Raw genomic sequence first — 26694 nt, 5'->3', positions numbered from 1 at the left:
TGTATGTGTATTATTGTTTAATCAATTTCTTTAATTTTTAACATAATTTTTTTATTGAGGGATAATGCTACACCACCATTGCAATACACTTATTCTAGATGAAAGGGGGTAAAAAGGGAAACACAGGTAACACCAATTAGCATCTTTTCTGTTGGAGGGCAAATTGGGAATAAGGGACCTTAGTATCTTGAATAGCTAATTTACTTTCTTTTTGTTATTTTTCCAGGATATTTTGTTGCTCAATATCTCATATTGCTTTAATTCCATTGCTATAAATCCAGCTTAAGAGGAATCGAGTGAAAGCAGTAGCGGAGGGAACTTCGCAAGATTTACTTAGTTCTTCATACAAGAAAATCGATTCCATCTCCAAAAAGCAAAATAAAAACCCAATTTCAGTTCTCATCTCCATTGTTTCAAGACGAGACAAACATTCATACATCAGTTCTCATCTCTACTACAAATCTGATGATGCATTATGGGAGCCTTGAATCGATGGAAATGTAGTTTGATCTAGCTCGAGTGAGATGATTTAACCATTCGCAGGTTAATATGGTGATGAACACAACCCATTCCGGATATATTGAGTGATAAAAGCTCTTGAAGTACATTAGTTGATGAGCGATTTCATTCCAGGTACTATGCAGCCCAACTGTTCGATCAAATGCTTCAACCAAATTTATTTGTTTAAATTTGCATGAAAAAAAAATCTTGATCAGTCATGTGAAGATAACAACGGTAAGATGAAAAATTGAGAACCAAAATTTGATGAACATACAAAATATGCAGGCTCAACGATGGTATGTAATTGGCTAAATGAGAGGAGGGATAAAGGACTGATTGAACACCATTGATTATGAGCTGAACTTGATATTGAAATTGAATACCATGAAACAGGAACGATTGTAGCAAAATAATTGTAAAAAGGAATTGAATGATCATAACAGCTGTCTAATTCGCTGATGACGTTTCATACATTGTCATGACTTGTTCCATGCTTCAAGATTTTCAGTAGTGAAAGAAGTCAAATGTGAACAGCTTATTATTTATTTTACCAATGAATTTTGTAGTCATTGCACCAAATTCAGTTCTTCTGTAGGACCCATACGTATACACACAATGTGAACATTTTTTTTTTCTTCTTAGATGGTCATAAGTAATACAATTCAAAGTGATACATTTCTTTGTTGACATTGACTTGACTTGACTTGAAAAGCATGACGTTAGGTGAAATAAAAATAAAAAGAATAAAGGGTCAAGTATAAATTAGGGAGACACAAACCATCATTTTTCAAAAACCAAATAATGACTTCTTTAAACTTCTTATTTTTCTCTCCAACTCTACTAATAATCATTATACTCTCCTCCACACCCAATTTCTCTTGTGCTTCTTTAGAAGAAGTAAATGCTCTTCTTAAATGGAAAGCAAGCCTTGAAATCCCAAACGACTCCTTTCTCTCTTCATGGCTTCCCCTCCCTATGAATTCCAATGCATCAGTTCCATGCACTTCTTGGTTTGGAGTAGTTTGCAATGCTGGTGGGAGCATTCAGAGGCTAAACCTCAGTTCATCGAGCTTAAAGGGTACGCTTCATCAATTTTCATTCTCAATGCTAGACAGTCTTACTCATTTTGATCTCAGTGTCAACAACTTCTCTGGCCCCATCCCACCAGAAATCCGACTCTTGACCAAACTTGTATATCTTGATTTTTCAGAGAATAAGTTTTCAGGAGTAATCCCACCTGAAATAGGAAACATGAACCAGCTAACCATCTTGTACCTATACTCAAACAATATATCTGGCTCAATACCAATTGAACTTGGGAATTTGAAGTCTCTCACTGACATTCAGGTGGCCTACAATCAACTTAGTGGTTCTATTCCTTCATCACTAGCAAACCTCAAGAACCTACACACTCTGTACCTCCATGAGAATAAATTATCGGGTCCCATTCCTATTGAACTTGGGAATTTGGAGTCTCTTACTCATCTTGCGGTGAGTAACAATCAACTTAATGGTTCAATTCCTTCATCACTAGGAAACTTGGGCAACCTACAATGGCTGATGCTTAAAGATAATAAATTATCCGGTTCCATTCCTACTGAACTTGGGAATTTGAAATCTCTCACTAATCTTGCGGTGAATCGCAATCTGCTTACTGGTTCTATTCCAGTTTCATTTGGTGATTTGACATCTTTAAATAGCCTTTATATGCACCAGAATCAGCTTTCTGGTCCCATTCCTATTCAGCTTGTGATTTTGAAATCTCTCATTGATCTTAAGTTGAACAAAAATCAACTTAGTGGTTCCATTCCTCCAGAGTTTGGAAATTCAACTCAACTACAAAGGCTTGATCTTTCTTCCAATCGTCTAACAGGTCAGATTCCTAAGGAGTTTGGGAAGATCAAAAGAATGTTGAATTTGTCTTTGGCTGATAACCAGCTTTCTGGTATTATACCTCCAGAGATCGGATCTTTTGAACTCATTGAAGTACTTGATTTATCTACAAATAGATTAAACGGGTCACTACCAATAAGTATCGGTCAATGGGAACATATTCATTACTTGAATCTTAGTAATAACAAGCTCGGTGAGAAAATTCCATCTGAGATTGGTAAATTAGTTCAACTTACAAAACTTGATTTATCTCAGAATTTGCTAACAGATGTGATACCAACTGAAGTTCAAGGTTTGCAAAGTTTACAAAAATTGGATCTTTCTCACAATAGACTGTCTGGTTCTATTCCTAATGCTTTTATAAGGTTGCCACATGGGATTGATATCAACCTTTCTTACAATGAGCTCTCAGGCCCAGTTCCCCAAAGTCCCAACTTTGTGAATGCGTCCATAGAAGGCAATCCAGGTGTTTGTGGAAATATTACTGGAGTGAAACTTTGTGCAGATCAAATGATTAAGAAGAAAAACAATCCCTCGCATCATGGGGTCATCCTTGTAATTATCTTCCCTCTTATCGGGGCAGCTGTTTTACTTGGTTTGTTCACGTATGGCCTCATTGCTTATCGACAACAAAAGAAAAGGTCTCCACATAAACCATTGGACGAAGAAAGTAGAGGATATTTTTCCATTACAAGTTTTGATGGAGGAGTAGTGTATGATGACATCTTGAAAGCAACAAATGATTTTGATGAAGCATGCTCTATTGGGACCGGAGGATATGGTACCGTGTACAAAGCTGACATACAACCTAACAATGTGGTAGCTGTCAAGAAACTTCACTCATCATCATCTGAGAATGTTGATCATAATGGATTCCTTAATGAGGTACGATCATTAACGAACATAAGGCATCGAAACATAGTGAAACTCTATGGATATTGCTCCCATCGCCATCACTCATTTTTGATTTATGAATACCTTGAAAAGGGAAGCCTTGGATCAATATTATGCAATGAGATCTTAGCAAAAGAATTGGACTGGTTAAAAAGGATCAATATTGTAATGGGTATAGCTAATGGTTTGGCTTATATGCATCACGACTGCTCACCTCCTATAATTCATAGAGACATTTCCATTTCCAACATCCTTCTTGATTCCGATTATGAGGGACATATTTCTGATTTTGGGACCTCCAAGCTTTTAAAGCTAGACTCATCCAACTGGACCGCAATTGCAGGCACCTATGGTTATATCGCCCCAGGTAACATAATCTTGTGATTCTGGTTCTACATCTTCTTAAATTTTATGATATATATAAATATGTATATGTACATATATGTATTTATGTTAGATCTTATGGGGTTAAAATAGGTTATTTATTTATTTATTTATTTATTTACTTATTTATTTATTTATTTATTTATATTTGAATATAGAGCTTGCTTATACGATGGTGGCAACCGAGAAATGTGATGTGTATAGCTTTGGGATTGTTGCACTAGAAGTGATCATGGGAAAGCATCCCGGTGAAATATCAACATTGTCTGCTGATTATCTGGTGTTAGGAAATGTGGGAGACAGTCGGATTCCACTTCCCTCACCACAAGTTGAGAAACAAGTTGATTTGGTGCTGAGTCTTTCAAGAGCATGTTTGAGCTCCAATCCGAATGGAAGACCAACTATGCGCCAAGTTTCAAATCGGTTAATGAAGGATCTGCTTTAAATCGGCATCTCTTGCTTGATCAATATAGTGTACTTACAGTGTTCTTTACTTTTCTCATGTTTCCTATATGCATCATGTCAATATGTATTCATTTGAATGTGTTTTTGTTGAGAAACTTTACATATACTTGTAGTAGATAAAAAAATAAGTCAATGATCCTTACTATACTTCTAAAACTCACTACTATAAACCAAGAACAAGGCCATACACACATCTCCCAAACAAGAAATTATGTAAAATTCTGCTGTAATACTTCTTATATCTATTTCAATTTTTTATTTATTTTGTAAGTAAAATGTTAATTAATAGTTATTATAATGACATCATATTTTCAAAAAGAATACATCTGTCCATAATTCGGATAGCACATCATGTGTTATATACCCTCTAGGATACCTAAGTCATCCAAATGTACAAAATATATATTTCTATTTTAGATTATATGATGAGAAAACAAAGCTAATGGTGAGAGATGTCATTGGGAAGTTTTATCAGACACTTGATATTATAGTGTTGAGCCTCTCAAGAGCATGTTTGAACTCCAATCCAAACAAAAGACTAACAATGTGCCATGTTTCAAATCGGTTAATAAAGGATTTGCTTTAAATCAACATCTCTTGCCTGATCAGTTTGGTGTACTTTAATTTCAGTGTTCTTTACTTTTCTCAAGTTCCTATGTGCATCATGCCAATAAATATTTATTTGAATGCCTTTTTGTTAAAAAAAACGTTATATATGTTTGTATTAGATAAATAAACAAGTCAATGGCAATTGCTATGCTTCAAAAACTCACTAGCTCAAACCAAGGAAGGCCATACATACATCCCTCTAACAATAAATTATGAAAAGTTCTAACAATAAATTATGAAAAGTTCTGTTGTTATACTTCTTATATTTATTTCAATTTTTTTATCTAGTAAGTTAAATGTTTTAAAAATAATAATTCTTATAATGACTTCATATTTTAAAAAAGAATACACCTGATCGTAACTTGGTAACACCATCATGTTATATACCATTTATCATGGCTTAGGTGCACTTGGTTGTGGAAGATTGTTTTTTGTTTTCTAGAAAACATTTTTAGAAAATAGAGTTGAGTCTTAGTTTTTAGTTTTCAATGAAAATTTTAGAAAATGTGTTTGTTGAAACCAATGGAGTTTTCAATTTTCCATTTTACAAATTTACAAAACTTTGGAAAACTGTAAAAATCACTTTCTTATTTACATACAATTTTTAAAAAAGAAAATTTTCATTTTCTTGGAAAAAGTTTGAAAACTGAATCAAACAAACCTGTTTTCAAAGTTTCTACTTTCATGGAAAATTGGAAATTTTCTCACAACCAAACACACCCTCAGAAAATTTCAATCATATATACCAATTTTTCCAAAAATCAGATCTTATGTGACTTTTTGTAGTAAGGTGCATGTGCCGCAACTACTACAAGTCTACAATCACATGGAAGGGTTTAGTGGGATGCTATTTTGTAAAGGCTAATAGTTTTAGTTGGGAACTTGATCCAATTTATAGTGCGCTTTTAATTGTGTTTCGTTATGTTAAATTGAATCGGTAATGTTATCTTCATCATAGGCCCGTCACAAAGGGTGGGGGATAGGGGTGACCGTCCGACGCCCTTCTTTTAAAGAGGCCCAAAATTTATATAGACTTTATTAATGATATGTTAGAAAAGATTGATGTGGAGATATCATACATACTTATAAAGCTAACATTTTTTCTTGAATCTCATGCATTTGAAACCCCTTTTTTTAACTTTCTCAAACCACATTCATTTGAAACCCCATTTTTTAACTAATGCAACTCAAAAGTTTTCGTAATTATGATTTAACACTCAAAAGTTCTATAACTTATATTATGTTTAATTAGTATTTAGTTAAAAGTTTACTATAAAAAAGTCAATCTTTTGTGCCTTTTGTGTTATATAAAATCTTACATGTAAGAAGGATGTCATAAGAAAATGAAAAGAAAATTTTTCAATAGACACAATTCTTTTAGAACGTATTTGCGGTGATGGAGTCCTTAAAAGAGCTCTACAAGTCAAGGTTGTGGATGAATGTATCATTTTTTACTCATAATTTGATCGTGTTATATTTTTTTTTCCAGTAATATATATAAGACCACTCAAAATCATATGTTTAGAGATATATTGTTTTTTCAAACCATACCATTCAAAATCATATGTCTAGAGATATTTTGTTTTCTCAAACCATATTGATTTGAAACCTACATAATTTTTTATATTCCTTAATTAAAACCATTTATAGTATTTATAAATTTCCAATAATTTTTTGCATTCTCTTATTATATATGTAGTTATATTAGTACATTTTTCATACAAAAAGTCGTCATTTGGTTGAAGATATTGTGATTCAAAAGTTTTCATATAGGTGAAACATTCACGATCCAAATATGATGATTTGAAGAAATGGGTTATATCGCATCGATGATATTTGTAATATGATTTTATCTTTCAACCAAAACAAATGAAGCTTTTCAATTCTTTCTTTATATTTAGTTTCTCATTTAATATTTATATGTGATTTGTGTGTATTACTCAATCTTGAATGTGACTCTCAAAACATCAATGTTTTGCTTGGAATATCTTTCTCATTCTTCTTTTTCAAGAAAAATATTTTGATTGCATGTTAGTAAAGAATTGTCATCAAGTTTCTATGGTTGAATGATGTTAAATGAAGAAAAAAGATTCATAAAATGGATATAGGTTTTTCTGTTTGAGCAAAGTTGACGATTGTTAGTTTTTTCTTTTGATTTAAATGTATGTTTATGTAACATATTTATTAATATTCAACCACCCAATGCTAGGGGTGTCGAACGGGTAAAATTTTTGGGTTTCGGGTAGAACTGGTATTTTCTTAAGAAAATAATACCTGATACCAGAACTATATTGTAATTCGGGTTTTCGGGTTTCGGTTATACGGGTTTGAGGTCGGGTCGGGTAATTATCGGGTACACCCGAAAATTTCATAAATGACAGTTATTGATAATTTTTGTTAATTTTTATTTTTTTTATTTTCACATGTTGGTTGGTTTAATAAAGATTCGGGTAGGAAAATACTCCATACAATTAACAAGTACTTATTTAATAACAATACAAATCATTATAATATGTTACGTATTTTTTTAATTCCATTTCGTGCGATAGTGATAAACTGAGAATTGTGATGACGGTTCAGGACTTCAGCTTCAACATCGTATTCACTTTGCAAGTTTGCGTCGACTTTCGAGCCGTCGTTCATAATAAGGAAACGAAGGGTTTTGTTTTATTTGAAGTGTGCGTACGTGACTGCATTGTATATTTGATATTATTTAAAAAACAAATTTGGGTATTCGGGTATACCCAAAAATAAATATTCATACCTAAAACCCGACCTATACTATTATGGGGTTAACCTGTTACCTGAATGTTCATACATGTTACCCGTTCTACCCGAATTCGAAACAGGTCAGGTGGGTAGAACGGGTTTCAGGTTTTTTCGACAGGCCTACCCAATGCTTTTATTTATTTGATTGTAGTTTTTCTATTTTGATTATGTTTATTGTCTATTATTTTTTTGTAGGGTTATTCTGCACAACATATTTAAAAGACAATATTTAAAAGATAACATAATTTTGAACATTTGATATGTAATTATGATAGACTTATCATGATATGTTATTCATATGAAACTAATTTATCCATATTACTATGACAAGAATTACATATGACATTTACGAGATATATATATATATATATATATATATATATATATATATATATATATGTGATTTGTTTAACATGTATATGCATCTATGTATGTTATAAATTTATAATTAAATATCTTTATGTTTAATAACTAAAAGGATTAAAATGATGCATCAAAACAAATTATTTAGATGAATATAATAATAATAATAATAATAATAATAATAATAATAATACATTTCCAAGTACCGCATTCATTTAAAACTCACACAACAACTAAAGAGTTTTCTAATTTATGTATCTTTATTAGTTACAACTCAAGAGTTTTTCACTTATGGTTATTAATTAGTAATCACTAATAACCTTTTATTTTCCTTTCTTTTATAAGGTTGTAAAGTTTTGCTCATTAAAAACATTAATGTATTTGAAGAGATTTGTGATTTAAATATGAAGAGTTAATATAAATGTTATAATAGATGTTTTAGTATTTTTATGTTATTAAAAGTTATAATGTTTATTTTTCACATTTTTTATTATTCGTTGTATATTTTAATACACATGTTATAATAGATGATTTCTATTTTTATGTTACTAAAAGTTGCATTTCATATTTTTGTTCATACGTTTTGTTACCCGTTATATTATCATTCATTTGATATATAGTTTACACAATTTTAAACGGTTTATAAAATTATCAAATAATTGTATATATAACAATGATTTAAAAATTCAACTATAATGTTTAATAAAACTAATATGTTAATTGTATGTTTGCTTTACTACTAACATTTTGTTTCAAAGTAGAAATATTAAATAATAATTTGGTAAAAGTAGGGGTGTAAACGAGCCGAGCCGAGCCCGAGCCTGACCAAGCTCGAGCTCGGCTCGTTTAATTTTAAGGAAGCTCGAGTTCGAGCTCGAGCTCGATTTGAACCTTAAAATGAAGCTCGAGCTCGGCTCGTGAACAATTTAGTGGGATCATGAGCTTAATCGAGCCTAAACGAGCCTTTATATATATATATATATATATATATATATATATATATATATATATATATATATAAGGCTCGTTTAGGCTCGCGAGCCCATTAATTGAAGCACGGCTCGAACTCGTTTAATAAACGAGCCTCATATTTAGGCTCGAGCTCGAATCAGGCTCGTTTAATTCGATCTCGAGTCGAGCTTTTAACGAGTCAATCCCGAGTAGCTCACGAGTAGTTCGGCTCACTTACACCCCTAGGTAAAAGTTATTATTTTAACTATATAATTCTATTCTCGCGCAACGCACGAGGATTCGCGTAGTCATTAATAATTTTGCATCTAAAAAAGCTAGAAAAATTATATTTCTTTAAATATTTGGATTTTTATAATCGAAAATATTATATTTAGACGCCAGTATAAATAATTTATCTTTCAATTATTGAGTTATTATAGAAAAGTTAATAAAATTTGTATATTTTAAGGGTCTTTTTTCCTTTATCGTTCTGGGCCCAAATACATTTGGAATGGTCCTGCTTCATCATTTATTTAAAAGGAAATAATTGTAATCGCATTCTAGTTATTTAGGTTTATTTACATTAACCTAAATATTAAATTGGATTGGGTTTTCGGGTTTGGGGATTAATTGGTAATGTTTGTAAGTTTTTATGTTTAATAGGTGAAGGTCGTGCTATTGTAAAAATAGACTAAGTAACAACCTTTAGACGATGCGGTATGGGCCAATAACGAGAAGCAACCGGATAATGTGACACACGAAAACGCCGTCGTGACGGGGGAACACCCCCCCCCCCCCCCCCCTTCTCGTTTCTTCTCGTTATGGCACTTCTCGTGCTCGTCACAACTTATTGAAACGGGAATGAGAACCAATCAAAATCATTTTTCTTCATCCTTCTCTCTTTCTCTCTCTACCTTTTAACAAGTTGTAACATTGAAACATTATTTCCTACATGGTGTTATGGTCGTTATGATGGTGTTAAGGTTGATGTGGCATGTAAGATGACGTTATAACACCGGCCCATACCCAATGTTCTTAGATAGAATTAACAAATAGTGGGTCTTGATTATCGTAATTAATGATGGTTATGTGGTGATTTACGAGAATAGGTGTATACGGTAATTTACGAGATATGGGATTAGTTATGCTGACAGCTCATTTGACATGAACGGGTTCCTGAGAGTTGATGCACTAGAAGTTGTTTTTTGTTTCTTTTTTTCTACTAGCTCTGTGCTTCAAATTTTTTTTTTAATATAATTGCATTTTTTATGAAGTGACATCATTTTTGTCATTCTTTTTGCTTATTTAAAAAAATCACTAAATCTTATGTATTCCTCTGTTCACACGTTTAATGAATGCGCAAGGTCCATTGATTTATTTTAGATTTCACACTTTAATGAATGCGCAAGGTCCATTGATTTATTTTAGATTCTTGTGAAAGACCATTGGAACTCTTCTCCGTCTCCATTGACCCATTAACATAGTGTGGACCCATGAACATTAATGTATGAAGTACAACACACTCCACTTGACTTTGTCATTGGTCTATATAGTCTCCAAGTAAGCAATTTTTTGTCATAAAGTTTTGGCTTAAAAAGTTAAATTTTGTGTTTTCTAAAAAGGAAATCTCCAAGAAAGGCATAATATTTTAGGTCAGTTTATGGTTTAATCTCAAATTAAATTTTGTTTACAAAAAGGACATAATACCGGCTAGAACTTCGGAATAACCCTTTGTGGCCGGTTTTGCAGATTTAGCCGGTATTCCGACTTTTTTCACTATTTCGTCAAAATATTGGGATTTTTTCGTTAATTCAGCTAAAACTTTGGAATAACCATTTTTATCAATATATTAAAAAGGGTTTTCTTTTTAAATGAGTGAATTTTTTCATATCTTTTTATACAACGTTAGATATTCAATTTTAAAGTCAAGAAATTTATTAAAAAAAAACTATCTATACAATCCACAAAGTTACCAAACTTCATAAACTTGTCTGAAAATCTTTACTGAAGATAGAGTGCTCCATGATTGCAAGATGAAATTCATACAAAAATATTTTGTATTTTCTTTTGATTTCATTATTGGTTTAAGTATTGAGATAACCACAACACATACATAATAATACTAATCAGGTATACTTAAATCTATGGAATAACCTTTCTCGTTAATACTCGTTTTCTTCTTCATTCTATTGGTTGTTTAAAACCTTATTCCATGTGCCCTCTTTCTCCCACTGTTTCTTTCTATCTATTGCAAAATTGGGAAGGATGCGATAAAGGATACATACACACACCCCTCAGATAGATCTATGTCTTTCCTTTTTATATGCACACACACACACATAAAAGTTTCTAATCTGGAACATGTGTGTACGTGTGTGAAATGAGGGTATGAAAATTCAAACGAATCTTTGTTTTATGGACTATCCAAGGCAAGACTAGTTGCTTCCAAGATATTGCTACTGTCCTTGGCAAATTGAGGTACAAGTTTAACATGAGCATGTTGAAGTGCATGATTCAACCCGTTTATTTTTATGTCAATCAATTTATTTTGTTTCAGGTTGATTGGTTTAGAGTATAGACCTTAGACGTATTTCGTTTTGTGCTAGATTAAAACACTAAATAAGTTGAAAGAGTACAACTTGGAGAGGTGGATACGAAAAAGTGAAAAACAAAAAGGAGTAGTAGTTTGAGACGCGGACGAGTGAAATTTACAATAAGTTTAAGGGTAATTGATCAATTAACGAAAAAGCCCCAAAATTCTAATCAATTAACGAAAAAACCCACAGTACCGGCTAAATCTGCGAAACCGGCCACGAAGGGTTATTCTGTAGTTTTAGCCGGGATTTTGTCATTTTTTGTAAACAAAATTTAATTTGAGATTAAATCGTAAATTCACCCAAAATATTGGGACTTTATTGGAGATTTCTCTTTCTAAAATTAGTTTTGTTTGAAATATAAAACAATAATAATGAAACCAAATTGATTTCAAAAAGCAACTATACACAATATGATCAATTTGATAAGTACATTTTTGTTAGAATGAAACTTTTGTTAGAATTACTTGGAAAAGAAAATTGAATATGCCCTAATAATTTGATTGAAGTTATAAGGCACTTCTAATTCCCTAAAAAATATGTTCCTCATAGTGTCGCTAATATGTGAAGATAAAGACCCTACGAGAAAGACTTGATTACGAAATGTAATGTGCAAACAAAATTGAATATGCCTAACAATTTGATTGACGTTTTAAGGTACTTCTAATTCTACTAAAAAAAAACTTGTCACTTATTCTATAACTAATATTTGAAGATAAATAAGGACCCTAAGAGAAAGAATTCATCACCAAATGTGATCTGCAAAGGAATTCTAAAGATGTATAAAGTAATCAATTTTGGAAAATATGAGAAACAAACAATAATACAGTTATGGAAGGCATTGTACGGTGCATGTCGAATCCAGGAGTTATGTGAGAATCGACCACGCGGGTAGTGAGGGTATGAATTATAAAATTGTAATGGAAAATTTTGTGTCGCAGTCTTATTAACTTTTAATAATACTTTTATATTCTTCTAAATTTTATATTACATATATGGATTTGATTCGCATCATCTCAGGGAATTTAACAAACCCCAACATTTAGAATTGGTGAACGCACTAACATTGTTGTAGCTCATTTTCATGGGTGATTCTCATCTATGTTTTATTTGTATTATTTGCAGGATGTGAAAACAATAATAATGTCTGGCCCAAAACATTCCTTGCTAATAGTAGTTAATTTTTTCTGATAGTTTACATAATATACCATAACAATATAAGAAAATCTATTCCCTTTGGGCTGTTAAATGATAATAATGTTTATGTCATAAATAATCCATAGCTTGGATGTTGGTATGTGTTGAGTTGGACATACTTGATAACAGAGCTAGAACTTGTCCAACCATTCTAAATTGATGTTCAATTAAACAAAATTAAGTAAAAGCTCCATCAATTCATCTCTTAGGCATTTCATCAAACACATATTAATATTGCACATTAAGAAAAAGTTCCCTCCATATAGATGTTGATTTTGATGGAAAAGAGGAGCAAATGAAGAAAATAAACAAAGAGAAAAGTATAACTGTGAAAATGAAGTATCAATGATCAAGTGTAAGATAGATACATACTCATCCTTTTATAGATCTAAATGTTAGCACTAACAACCCTCTTCCTAGTAATAACCAACCAACTAACACACTACATTAACCATCAATTATATAAAGTAACATGAATAATAACCAACCAACTAACACACTACATCAACCATCAATTATATAAAGTAACATGAATAATAACCAACCAACTAACACACTACATTAACCATCAATTATATAAAGTAACTTGAATGGACCATCAGCTACATAAAATGACTATGAACTCACTACTTTTAGCAACACCCCCTCAAGTGGGAGAATGACTAACTCCCAACTTGTGAAGTTAATTGATAATGTTGTTTATTAGGAAGTTTTTTAGTAGAGTTGTGGCTAACTGAGACTGAGATGGGACATGGTACTGAGCAATGGATAAATAAGCCCCTCTTGCAACTTTTCTTGAACAAAATGACAGTCTAATTCTAGATGATGTTCTAGAAAAACCAGATCTTTTGAAATATAGATGGATTCTTGGATTTCACATTTAAGATGAGCATGCGTAAGACCGGTAACAGAAACTTCATGTAGAAAGCGACATAATCAAGCTAGCTCAATATTTGTATGTCGTGTGTTTCTATACTCATTTCTAAAGAAGATAAGAATAATGTAACTTGTTCTTCCTAAAGTAAGTAACATGTACCTTGGATCATAAGTTCATATTCAACAATTTGACAGATTTGACCCTGTAACAATTTTTTTTGCCAAATCAAAGAGAATTACATTCCAACGAGCTATATTATTTAGATCTTCCAATTTTGTTTTCAATTTGTTGATCATCGATCATTTGTCGATTCAAGTGTTTCTTCAACATGATTCATCAGCTTACTTCAAAAAAACAATAAAAATGGGCCACCGCAAAGGGGTTGCTCCATACGGGTAGAGGGTTGGTAGTGCTAACATTTTAGATTATGTTCTTTGGGGGTTGCTCCAAGTTGACTTTGGTATTTAGTAATGTTGTATATTGTATATCCATGATTACAATAAGAATATATATATATATATATATATATATATATATATATATATATATATATATATATATATATATATATAAGAGATACATTTACACTCATAACCCTCTAATATAATTATATACATATCACACTTTAGCTATCTAATATTCCCCCACTAGCTAAGGCGGGGGAGCGACCTGTAGCTTGGATTGTAATAAGAGAAGCCGTTGTGAGGGCAGTGGCTTGGTGAACGCATCTACAATCTGATCATCCATAGATATAAAGTGAACTGAAAGCTTCCATTGGACCACCTTTTCTCGGACAAAGTGAAAATCAAGTTCAAAATGTTTTGGACGTGCATGTAAGATAGGATTAGCTGAAAGATACGTAGCACCAAGATTATCACACCACAACATAGGATCCGACTTAACAGGAACTTGAACTTTTCATAATAGAGTTTTGAGCCATGTGAGTTCAGCAACGGTATCGGCTAGGGCCTTGTATTCAAACTTTGTTGGCGATCGAGATACAGTCTGTTGTTTTCGGCTAGACAATGATACTAGTTTGGAACCTAGGTAGATAGCATATCTCCCAGTGGATCGACGATCGTCTTGGAAACCAGCCCAGTTAGCATCAAAGAAGCCGATCAGTGAGTTTTAAGTTGAATCAGTATAGACATGGAGGATGGTACTCGAATCATGCTTAAGGCACAAACCATAGTCAACGGTGCCATGTAAGTAACGAAGAATTCATTTGACTGCTGACTAATGATTCTCAGTGGGGGAGTGCATAAACTAGTAGACTTTGTTAACTGCGAAGGTATTATTCATACGAGACAATGTGATATACTGAAGAGATCCTACTAATTGACGATATTTGACCATATTATCAAACTTGGAATTGTCACCAAGAGCAAGATTTGCATTACTGGTCATAGGAGATGAGACCCGTTTAGCATCAGACAAACCTACACGTTGTAAGAGTTCAAGGATGTGCTTTCTTTGTGATATAACAATTTCATGACCCTGATGAGTGACTTCAATATCGAAACAACCCATATCCTGAACAACAAAAGATTGGCTAATACTCTTTACCACTTTATTAATCGCATGCGAGTTGTTTCATGTAAATATAATGTCATCAACATAGAAAAGCATGTATAAAAGTTTTCCTCGATGAGAGTAAATAAACAAGGACGGATTCATCTTGGAACCCTTAAAACCAAGGGAATAAAGTACTGTAGATAGATGGTGGAACCACACTCTAGGGGCTTGCTTTAATCCATATAAGGACTTGTGAAGCAAGCAAACTTGATACGGTATGGTCGAGTTAACAAACCCATGGAGTTGTTGCAAATAAATTGTCTTAGTGAGATTACCGTGTAAGAAGGCATTTTGTAAATCGAATTTCCTTAAGGACCATTTATGTGTTACGAATAGAGATAGACAACACAAATAGTTGTCGATTTTACTACGAAATTGAACAACTCCTGATAATCAATGCTCGATTCTTGCCGAAACCCTTTTGCTACTAGTCATGCCTTGTAACGTTTAATCGCCCCTATTTGATCCCTTTTTTAATTTTTATACCCATTTGCAATAAACAACATTGGAATTTGGAACACATGGCACTAACATCTAGGTAGCATTTTGCATTAGGGCTGAATACTCTTCTTCCATGGCACTGCACCACTTAAGATCCATATTAGTAATCGTAAAGGTTGTTGGTTCGGTGTGTATTTGGTATGGTAGGAGGTGGAAACATAGGGTTTGGTTAGTTTTGGATTGTAGCATAGATTGGTGGTTCGAGTACGTGTAGGTTGTTTGGTGTTATAAAAAGGAGCAGTAGGTATAAGCGAAAGTGGTGGATTAGTGTTTTGGGAAAAGGCGGTGATATGTGTGAATTAATGGTGGTTTGGTCGTGGGTTGTTCATGAGGGGAAGTGGTGGGAGGTGTCATATCTATTGGGTCAGATTGTGCAATAGGTGTTGTGGATGGTAAGACGATGGGTGGTAAGGTAGGATTTGGATAGATTGAGATATAGAGATTTGAAGTGGTTGTAGACGAAGTGATTATAGGAGGTCTTTGAAAAGGGAAGGATTTCTCATTAAGTTGAACATGACGTGCCACATATATGTGATCAGATTGTGGGCCTAAACACAGATAGCCATGATGAGCAGTGTTGTAAGCAAGAAACACACAAGGTGTAGAACAAAAGTCGATTTTGTGTTTTTTGCATGGACGGAGATGAGGAAAACACTGACATCCAAAAACCCAAAGAAAGGAAAAATTGGGTTTATGTTCAAAGGGTGAGGTGTTGGAGTTTGTATAGGATGGTATTCGGTTAATAAGATATGTTGTGTTGTCAAAAGAAAAATGCCAAAACCATTGAGGAACATTGGATTGAATGAGAAGAGTAAGATCGGTTTTGACAGCATGCTGATGTCGTCACTCAACAAAACCATTTTGTTCGCTAGTATGCGGACACGAAAGGCGATGAGTAATGGCGAGAGGAGAGAAAAATTGCAAGAGATTTCGAAACTCGCCTCCTCAATCGGTTTGGACGAATTTTAGTTTGGTTTGAAATTGTCGTTCAACCATCACAAGGAATCGTTTAAAAGTAGTATAAATGTCAGATTTTAGTTTTAATGAAAAAATCCACATAAAGCAAGAATAATGATCAACACACAACATAAAATATTTGTGACCATCATAAGAGGTAACAAAAGTCGGGCCCCATACATTACAGGAAATATAAATCTAAAATGTGTGAAATTTCGTAAATAGATGGTGATAGATGAAGTTTAGACGATTTACCAAAATGACACGAATCATAAAAAGTACTATCACACTTATTTTGTAAAGGTAAATGTTATTTAGATAACATGGACTTCAAGAGTTGTTGATGTGGATGTCCAAGTCTTTGGTTCCATGTGGTGGATGGAGAACGGTTGGTAGAAAACGCTATTTTGTGAATAGGTTATGTTTGAGGAAGATGAAAGGAGTAGAGACCGCCATTACATGAACCCATGAGGAGGATATTGCATGTAAGCATTTCCTTTGCAAAAAAGAAATATGAGTGAAATTCGAAGTACACATGATTATCAAGACAAAAGTTTTGGACAAAAATGAGGTTTTGTTTTATTTAAGGAAGATGAAGTATGTCTTTAAGGGTGAAGGTTTTGTTTGGCGAGTAATATTGTGACGAACCAATATGTAGAATGGGTAAATCGTTACTATTTTCATTGTGAAGATTATCATCACCATAGTAGGTGTAACGTCCCATTTTCACAACAAAATTTTTCATTTTTATTAAGGTAAGATTCCCAGTTTATTAATCCATTATTTAAGAAAAGCCATTTATTCAAAATTAAATTTGTTAATATCATATTATTATAGGAAACACGGAATCTTCAAAGTTGTTGATGAGTGTGTACAGTCCCACCTTTGCCTTCCCGCTACCTGAAACAATAAACAATTGGATAAACATAAAGCTTAATGAGTTTCCCCCAAAATACTACCACATAAACATAATAACCAACATCATGCATACAGAGCCTTCAGCTTGACTGGAATGCCACACCGGCCTACAAACTATCCGGAACGCTCACAGAACCGTCAACATGACTGGAACGCCTCATGGGGCCTTCATCCTATCTGGACCGTTCTCTGGGCCTTCGGCCTAACGTCCTGCAGTCTATTCGGGACGCCCTGGGTCTTTTGGCCTTTAGTCTACATTGGTTGGCCTCAACCCAAACCGCTCCTCTCGAGCCTTTGTGCCTACGGCTTATAGTCGGCCCACACTGGGTATCTTGGCCTACCACACAGAGCAGGACCGCCTCAACCCAAACCAAACACAATATGTCGACATATAAACAATCTGGATCAAGTAGGCACATAATATAGGTAAACAACAATCATACAGGTCATTACCGCCTACTGGTCCTCTGACAACATACAACCCTAATACGAGCTAACCTCCATAGAATGTGTAACCATAAGTAACCAGAGGTGAGATAGCCACCTGAACAGATGGTCCTACTCTAAAGCCACAACCAAATAAGGAATAGGCAAGAGAGCCTAGACCAAGAGTTCTCAGGCTATCATACATGACAACAGACAATTCCTAAGGGCACTCCATAGATGATAACCAGCAAGCACATATACATACAGTCTTATAGATTACTACAGCATAGCAACATTCTCGATACTAGAAAACATATTTAACATATCACTACAGCATAGCAGCATACTCGATACCATAACAAAGATCTAACAGATCCCTAAGGAATGTATCTACTACCAGATAACAAAAACTAGTGGGTTGACATTGGTGCCTTCGACCTACGGGTACAATGAAGCGAAACTCACCTTGAAAAGTGTGTAGGTAACCACTGTACCAATGAAGAACTCTACCAGCTTCAAATCACTTCCAATCACCGACATGTCGATACTTGAGTCAATACCCGATCATAAGTCATAGTCACTTGTAACAGTGACCACCTCACATGAAATGACGATTAGGGTTAAATAAGAACACTTAACTCATTAAGGACATAATCACATAAGGGTAGGACTGATTAATGTTTAACTTAGTCATCCTCGGGTATAATAATAATAATCCAATCAATATCCCAAATACGCGCCCGATCATTGTTCAAAATAAAGGTCCCCGATTCTAGGGTTTCCACATAAAATGATAAATAGGGTTAGTGTTCCACACTAAAACCCCTTAAGGAATTAATTCATTAATTCCAATATTGCATTAAGTTAATTCTAGGACATTATTAAGTATTATTTAAAGTTTAATTAACAGTTTTAACACGGGTACCGACTAACTCCAAAACTAGGGTTTTCTTTGACATTAGGGTTTTCTAAACACTAATTAGGGTTTCTAATCCAAACGCGTGCCACTCGGTCTAAAGTTGGATGTTTAGGTAATTTAATGTTTAATAAATCGTGCACCACCCAACGCCACCATGGGCAATGGTGGTTGGTGGCGGTTCGTGGCGGCAACCACCCAACTACATACGGCGGGGGCGACGGTTTCAAGTGACAATTCTAATAATCCAAGCACACATAAAGTTCCTACATCATTCATACACACACTAGCATTAGAAATAAAACCAAAATGTCCAATACAACAACCAAGATGGTGGTAGGAGGTGGCAGCCACCACCTCACGGTGGTGGTGGGGGTTTTCGTTGGTTTTCCGGCCAACCAACACACATACACGCCGATGTACACTGAAATACATACACCCACATGTAGATTCACACTCAACACAACTACCCACTAATGATGCCATACGAATGCTGAAAGAATGTTGGCGATGGGACAACCGTCGGAGCGGCGACAGCAATGGGTGCAAAGCAGCGACGATAGAAACGAAGAGGGATGAAGGGAAGCGGGTTGCGCTAGTACCGGATAGAAACAAAAGCAACCTTAGACATGCTCTTCCAAATTCCCATAGAAATAGCGTCCACAAGTCAAGCTTCACCTTCGTTGACAGCAACAGTAGCCGCCACGACTTCGTTTCCTAATCTCCCCGACTAGCACGATGCTAGCTACCAGATATCACCTTCGTCGGCAGCGGAAGCAAGAGAAATAGTGGTGCTTGATCGTTCATGATTTTGCCAACCGTAAGGGTCCACCGGTGGTCTTGGTTGATCGGAACGGCAAGCGAATGGGGTGGCGGCGGTTGGAGTATAGCATGTGGCGGCTGCTCTATATGAAAGGCAGGAGGGAACGACGAGTTTAAGTCCCCAACTCCAATTCCAAACTTGAATACATTTCTACAAGATCGCTTCCTACTACTACAACTCATTTTCAATTTAAACCCACTGATTACGACACAGCCGCTGCTTCACAAACTCCTTTACATTTCAAGTCCTAATGTTAGAATATAAACCCCAAATTCTGGAAATTATATCATTTAACACCATATGGCCAACACTGATAAATTATTACAGATTTAGGTCTAAAATAAAATAAAATTGAGGATACATATCAGGGTTTTAGGCCTTATTATTTATTTATTTACTTATTTATTTTATTTTAAACGGAATGTTACACCAGGCCTCAAAATTATTGAAAGTTGATAGGTCTTGTGTAATATATTGTCTAGAGCCCATGTCTGGGAGCCAAGAGAATATCATTTGTGAGCGGTAGTTTGTAAAGTTAGCTGAAGGTCATTGTCTTGTTCTCAAGGTTGTTGGATCACGGTTAGGGAATTGTGACAGGATGTGACCAATCCCACACCTGTTGCATGTGCCAAAAAACAGGGTTTTGATTAGAAGCCTAATTAAATTGATTATGGTTACCTAATCCTTGATTTATGTTGTTGTAGTTCCTCTTCCACGTCTAGAGTCACGTCCATGACCACAATTATTTCTGGATATGTTGGTGTGGAAGGCTTAAGCAGGTTGTGCATGAACAGATTGAACTTGAAGGCCATGTTGCGAAAAAAGTTGCTAAATAGTGTGTGGTTGATCCAGCTAAGGAGTGGAAGAGGTAGCACCACGAATGGATGAGGTGTGACTGTTTGTGACAGCCGTGAAATCTTGATCCAGAGAGATGTTTGTTGTTGATTTCATGATCATGTAATCATGGTCTGATATCAAGCCATGAAGTTCTACAAAGGCAGTTGGGAATTGACGACCAAGATGGGTTGACTTCAACTTGTTGTATTCTTCTCTTAGACCCGAGATAACTAGCATCACTAAATCTTTTTCTTTCATTGGTTCACCTATATTGGCAAGTGCATTAGAATATTCTTGAGCTCGTGTTAGGTATGTAGAGCCCAGGTGAGTTTTCAGGGTGTATTCCCTAGAGAAAGTGTGAGGTGCATATTCTCATTCAAGAGATAGCCAAATATCATGAGAGGTGTTGCCTAGAGCATGTTAGAATAATGCCTCATAGATGGTAGAAACGAGAAGCATAAGGACGTAAGCATCATTGGAAACTCATGTGTTGTAATCAGCGTTTTGTTGTGGGGGTGTATTGTGTCATATTTGTCTTTTCTTGATGATGAAGATGGGATAATAATCAGTGGACAGGGAATTGTGCAATCAATATAACTGAACAAGTTGTTGGTGAGAAGGTATGGTTGGAACATCGCCTTCCAGTAACTATAATTGGTAATAGAGTGAAACAAAACTTATGGGGACAAGGGAGAGTTTTGTTTTTTGGGGTAAAAGTTGTAAGTGTTATTGATTAGCAACAGAAAGAATAAAAAAAATAGAAATTTGATGTTTTTGTAGGTGGCGACACTGTGGTGCAAATCGACATAAGCAAGAGAGGGAAGCACTATAGGCTTGATCGGTTGTTTGATTTTGATGGTCTCTTTCTTTTGTTTTCTTTTCATCAGTGTTTTTTAGGGTACAACGTAAGGCTCTGATACAAAGTTGATTTTGGTAATCAGTAATGTTGTATATTATATATCCACGATTACAATAAGAGTGTGTATATATATATATATATATATAAGAGATATATTTACACTCATAACCCTCTACTATAATTATATACAAATCACACTTCAATTTTCTAATACTCCACACGAGGATGATACCACAAAAGCTTTGGAGGATAAACATCCATACAAGCCATCACCATCCACGTTGAGTACCATATTTTCAAAACCTCCCATTTTAGTGGATATTGGCAATGTCCTTGGGGGCATCATTTCCTAAAGGAACCTTGTGTGTGAGAGATGGGTTGAGAGATCAACACATTTTGGATGCTCTTTGTGGAGAAGTTCAACTATAGCCAAAGAGATCCTAAGTGTTATTACATATGTGGTTAATTTATAGCTAGGGGAAGATGTCCATCGAGTTTGGCAGAATTTGTTGTCTCTGCTCCTCTCACACCACTCTTAAAACCTGATATGGGAATACATCCTATTGCATTAGGAATTATATGGAGACTTTTGGTTTCCAAGTTGGCTATGAAAGTTATTAGTAAAGAAATGGCCAAGTATCTCCATGATTTTCAGTTCGGGGTCGGGGTGTTGGGTGGTGTTAAGGCTGATTACATAGCGCCAACATGGTGGTGAGTGAGCGCTACGATGTCGTGTCTCTTTCCATGCTTTTTTGGACTTGTCCAATACCTTTAACCATGTGGACGGATCCACATTACTTCATGAGGTCAGATTGAGGTGCCCTTCTAAATCCTTGTGGGTAGAATTCCTACATGGTCAAGCATCTAGGTTGTATCTAGGAGACACATATATTTGGTCTACTACTAGGGTTCAACAAGGAGAACCCTTAGGACTATTGTTTTTTTTCCGTTGTACTGCACCCACTCTTGCATAACATTAGAGACAATCACAAGCTTCTTCTCCATGCATGGTATCTTGATGATGACATACTTATTGGAGATATGGAGGACGTGGCCAAAGTGTTGGACATCATTAAGGGGATTGGCCTAGAATTGGGCCTTTAGTTGAATATCAAGACAACCAAGCTCTTTTGGCCATCGTGTGATGGTAGGAAGCTTCGTGATGGGGTATTCCCGGTGGGATTAGGAGGCCGCCATTAGGGGTGAAACTTCTTGGGGGAGCTGCTAGTAGAGATGCTAGTTTCATTAGCAGCTTAGCCATAAAAAGAGCAAAATTTTTTGTAAATGTGACGTGTCTTCTTCCACAATTATCTGACCCCATAGTGAGCTCCTTCTGCTTCGTTCTTGTATGGGTATTGCTAACCTTTTTTTTGGGCTGAGGACGTGCCAACCCGTTCACAAGGAGGACATTGTGGTTTGTGGTGGCCCTTTTTTTGGCGACATACAGTAATGAATTGATACCCTACCAATTAGGTTTGGTGGTTTGGTTTTATAGTTGGTAGTAGAGGTAACCTCATATGCTTTTGTTGACTTAAGGGCCTTATCTTGGGTGTTGCAAGACCACATCTTACGAGATATCAACATATATGGTATGGATTCTGATTATGCTTGTGCATTGGCTTCTCTTCGTAACAAGCTTCTAGACATTGACCTTAGCAGTTTTACTACTAAGGACACCCCCTAAATCCTATAATACACTAGTGAGTGCCCTTTGTAGTAAAATTCTCCAAGATATGGAAGTGCATTTCGACATGACGGCTTGGCAAAAAGCTGTTTTCCAGTGTTTATGTGCACCACATGCTCAAGATTTTCTTCTAGCTATCCCTATAGATGGGCTTGGTCAACATATGTCTCCTGTGGAGTATCGTACTATCCTTAAATATCAGCTCATGATCCCAATATTTCCAGATGACGAGATATGTATGAGGTGCCACAAGTCGTATTTGAACTCTTTTCGAGAGCATGCAGTTCATTGTAAAGAACTCTCGTGGTTCAAATACATGTATGATATGGTTAGGGATGCTTTGTTCAACATATTTAAGTGTGCCGGTGTTTTCTCCATCAAAGAGACACCTATGAATTTCTTGACTAACCCTACAGAAGGAAAGTCAATCCTTAGACCGGCTGCCATTTTGATATTTTGATGGGTTGGAAGGAATCACACATGTGTGGACCTTACAGGGTTCCCCTCTCGTGGGCTTGATGGCCGGGGATTTCAAATCGGCACAGGTTGCTTTAAAAGCTGCTACATGCAAGATCACAAAACATGAGAAATCGTGCATGGAAAATCAACACGTGTTTATATCATTTGTGTTTGATACGTTTCGTTTCCTCGCGCTGGATGCGGTGAAACTTTTTAATAAAGTACAATGAATCATGCATAGCACTGTTATATCCCTAGATCTATGGATGTAGTCTTCAAAAAAGTTGGTTTTACCATACAAAAAAGCTTAGCGACACAGCTTGTTGCATGTTTGCCTTCTCACTCGTACTATTGATAACTAAGTTATAATAAGAAAAAATGTCCTCACGTTTTGAGAAAAAAATAAAAAAAATAAATAATAGTCGCTTAAACAAAAATTCCAAACAGAGTACATCTTAATCGATTTTGTTCAAAAACCTCTTCAATTAACAAAATAGTCAACATGTTTGATTCAACAATGTTCTTGCAAAAGGGATGAAAAAGACATCGTTCTTTTTTTGTTTCAACTATGCAATCATGTAAAAAAAAAAAACAAAACAAAAAAAAACAACAAAACAGAGTAGATAGGGTAAATCATATAGTGGGGTAAGAGAGAAGAATTTGCTTGAGTGTTTGAGACACTTTGCTTTAGTTGATTTATGGGCCTTTGGATTCAGTATTTATGTTTTTTTATTTTTTTAAATGTGTATAATGCTGAATTAAATATCCCTTGAGGATTTACAAACATTCTTTTCGATATCATTTAATCGTACAAAATACGAGGATTTTATTAACAAAGTTTCAATTTTTAGAGGTTGAATACTATTTTCAAGTTGAGTATGTTTTGTGGGGTTAAAGCTACCATTGCACAGGGCCCAAAATGTAGAAGGGCCCAGAAGTTATTTTCTATGTTTATTTGCCCAAATCACAGACAAGAAGTCCGAAACGAAACTAAAAGAGAATACAAAATTTGGGAAATCGGAAGTGGGCAAATACGTAATTTTGCAAGAAATTAGAAAAGAGAAGTCAAGCAGAAGCAGTAGCGGAGGGAAGTTTCAGATTTCCCAAGGGTTACTCCAATTCTTTTAGATTCAGGGTAACATTTTATATCCAAAAGAGCAAAAGGCACAGCACCAGATGGTGAATTCGAAGTACCCATGCTTTTCTATCTATTCGCGTATGTTTATTTACTTCTCAGTTTAACTAGAAAAAGTAATGGGGAAAATTTCGTTTATATCCTTAAAAACATTAGATATTACTTATATATCCTTTCAAATATTGATATTACATATATATCTATCTCAAATTATAAAACTCACATATATATATATATATATATATATATATATATATATATATATCCATACTTATAATTTAATTAGATTTAAATCTATGTTAATAAAACATTACCATTGTGTCCACGTGGAAACTTCATAGCCCCTTCGTGTAAAATTTTCCCGCCTAAAAGTTTCAATAAGAAGTACCGAATATACCCCAAACCATTTCATCGAGATTTTGGTTTTGAAACTGAATATCAGAACAAATATGATGCTAATCTATTCCACAAGTAACGCTCAACATTCTAAACTGAAGTCCATAAATCAGTAACTTCAACGAACGAATTTGTGTATATTGACTCTGCCATTGTGTCCACCGTCTCTTTTTCTATGCTTTGTCTCTCCCATTTTGCCCTAATTCTTTGGAATTTCCAAATATGAAGCCGATATATATCAGTAATTTTTTGTATCTATTTCCATTTCCCTCATTCTTTGTATCTATTTTTCAAGAAACCCATTAAACCCTAGATCTAAATAATGTCGACGCCACTCCTGTCTTTCTCTCTCCATCCTTTGTCCATCTCTTTGTCCATCTCTTTCAGGAAATTTTGTGTGCATTCATTTCTTACAGATGCGTGGGTCTTGAATCCTTCCATGAAGGCCATGGAAAAAGTTGTTGATTTTCAGTCTGTAAAAATCAGGACTGCTGCTTTTACACCTGTAAAAATCATTTGTCCACCAACTATTCAATCATTTGCTTGACTGAGTCATGGAGGTAATTTTTGATTTTTCACAGTTAATATTAGTTTTAGAGATTCATATAGATGTTTAGTAGAGACTGATAAATACTAAACTATGTAATAAGTAAAAAGCAATGAAATTCGTGATACTTAGATTGCATAAATTTCTTACTATTGGCAGTTTGTCTTGCATTATCATTTGCCCACCAACTATTCGATCATTTGCTTGACTGATTCATGGAGGTAATTTTTGATTTTTCACAGTTGATATTAGAGAGATTCAGATGGATGTTTAATGGAGACCGACAAATACTAAACTATGTAATAAGTACAAAGCAATGAAATCATGGGGATGATGTTATTCATTTTGCCGGTTTAAAACACCAAACGAATTTTTCTGTTGGGATTACCTTGCTTTAGTACAATGCATTATAATTTCCATCTGTTTTGATTTGAATTAATGAAGCACTTTGTTTTCTATGTTATGATGCCAACGAACCATAAGGCTTAACAATATGCATTTGTTTCTGATTGGAACGGGAATTGTATCATCACAAAGACAAAATCTTTTTACAAAACACAGTGGAGGGGAGAATCATTGATACAGGGTACCCCAAGGTTTAGTAGACTGGAAAATTTTGAAGTATAACGTTGTACAAAACACAGTGGGAAAGAGAATTATTTTCTTTTAAACAATAGATTTTGCAGTCACCATTTAATGTTTATCATGTTGTAAATCTAAACATTTCCAAAAAATAATTCGTAACAAGTTTTAATATTTCAAGTTTATACCTTATGCTAATTATTTCCTATGAATATTTTCAAGCACCACAAAAGCTATTTGGTATGGTTTGCTTCAACTTAATTTTATTTGATATTCATGGGTATTGCAAAATTTCCATCTTTGAGGCTTCGATTTACCTATATGTGACCATGTGTATACTTGACTTGTGTATCTATATGGTGATGCAACAAATACAGTAAAAGTTTTAATCTATTTTATAAGTTTTTGTGAGGTGATGAGAAAAAAAAAACAGTTTGTAATAGAAAAAATTATCAAATTGATACTATATTTTTTAGTTAGTTAAATTAGTCCATCCATTCTTATTATTTTTAGTGCATCAATTTTCATTTTGTATTAATCAAATAAATTTATTATAGTAATAATTTATTTTCAAATAAATTA

General features: G+C 34.5%; 1 protein-coding gene across 1 annotated transcript; it reads left to right on the top strand.

The window, feature by feature from the left end:
* Window positions 1–1312: 1312 nt before the first annotated feature.
* Window positions 1313–4208, top strand: LOC145092770 (uncharacterized). The gene is made up of 2 exons (XM_079030748.1): window positions 1313–3655; window positions 3831–4208. Exons 1-2 carry the CDS (start codon window positions 1477–1479, stop codon window positions 4115–4117), a joined length of 2466 nt encoding a protein of 821 aa, XP_078886874.1. The 5' UTR covers window positions 1313–1476; the 3' UTR covers window positions 4118–4208.
* Window positions 4209–26694: the final 22486 nt, after the last annotated feature.

Source organism: Lactuca serriola, chromosome 3 (genome assembly GCF_051521515.1).
Source record: "Lactuca serriola cultivar US96UC23 chromosome 3, Lser_US96UC23_V15, whole genome shotgun sequence".
Classification (NCBI taxonomy): Eukaryota; Viridiplantae; Streptophyta; class Magnoliopsida; order Asterales; family Asteraceae; genus Lactuca; species Lactuca serriola.
Note: the sequence above shows the minus strand (reverse complement) of the source record. Positions and strands in the feature narration are given on the sequence as shown.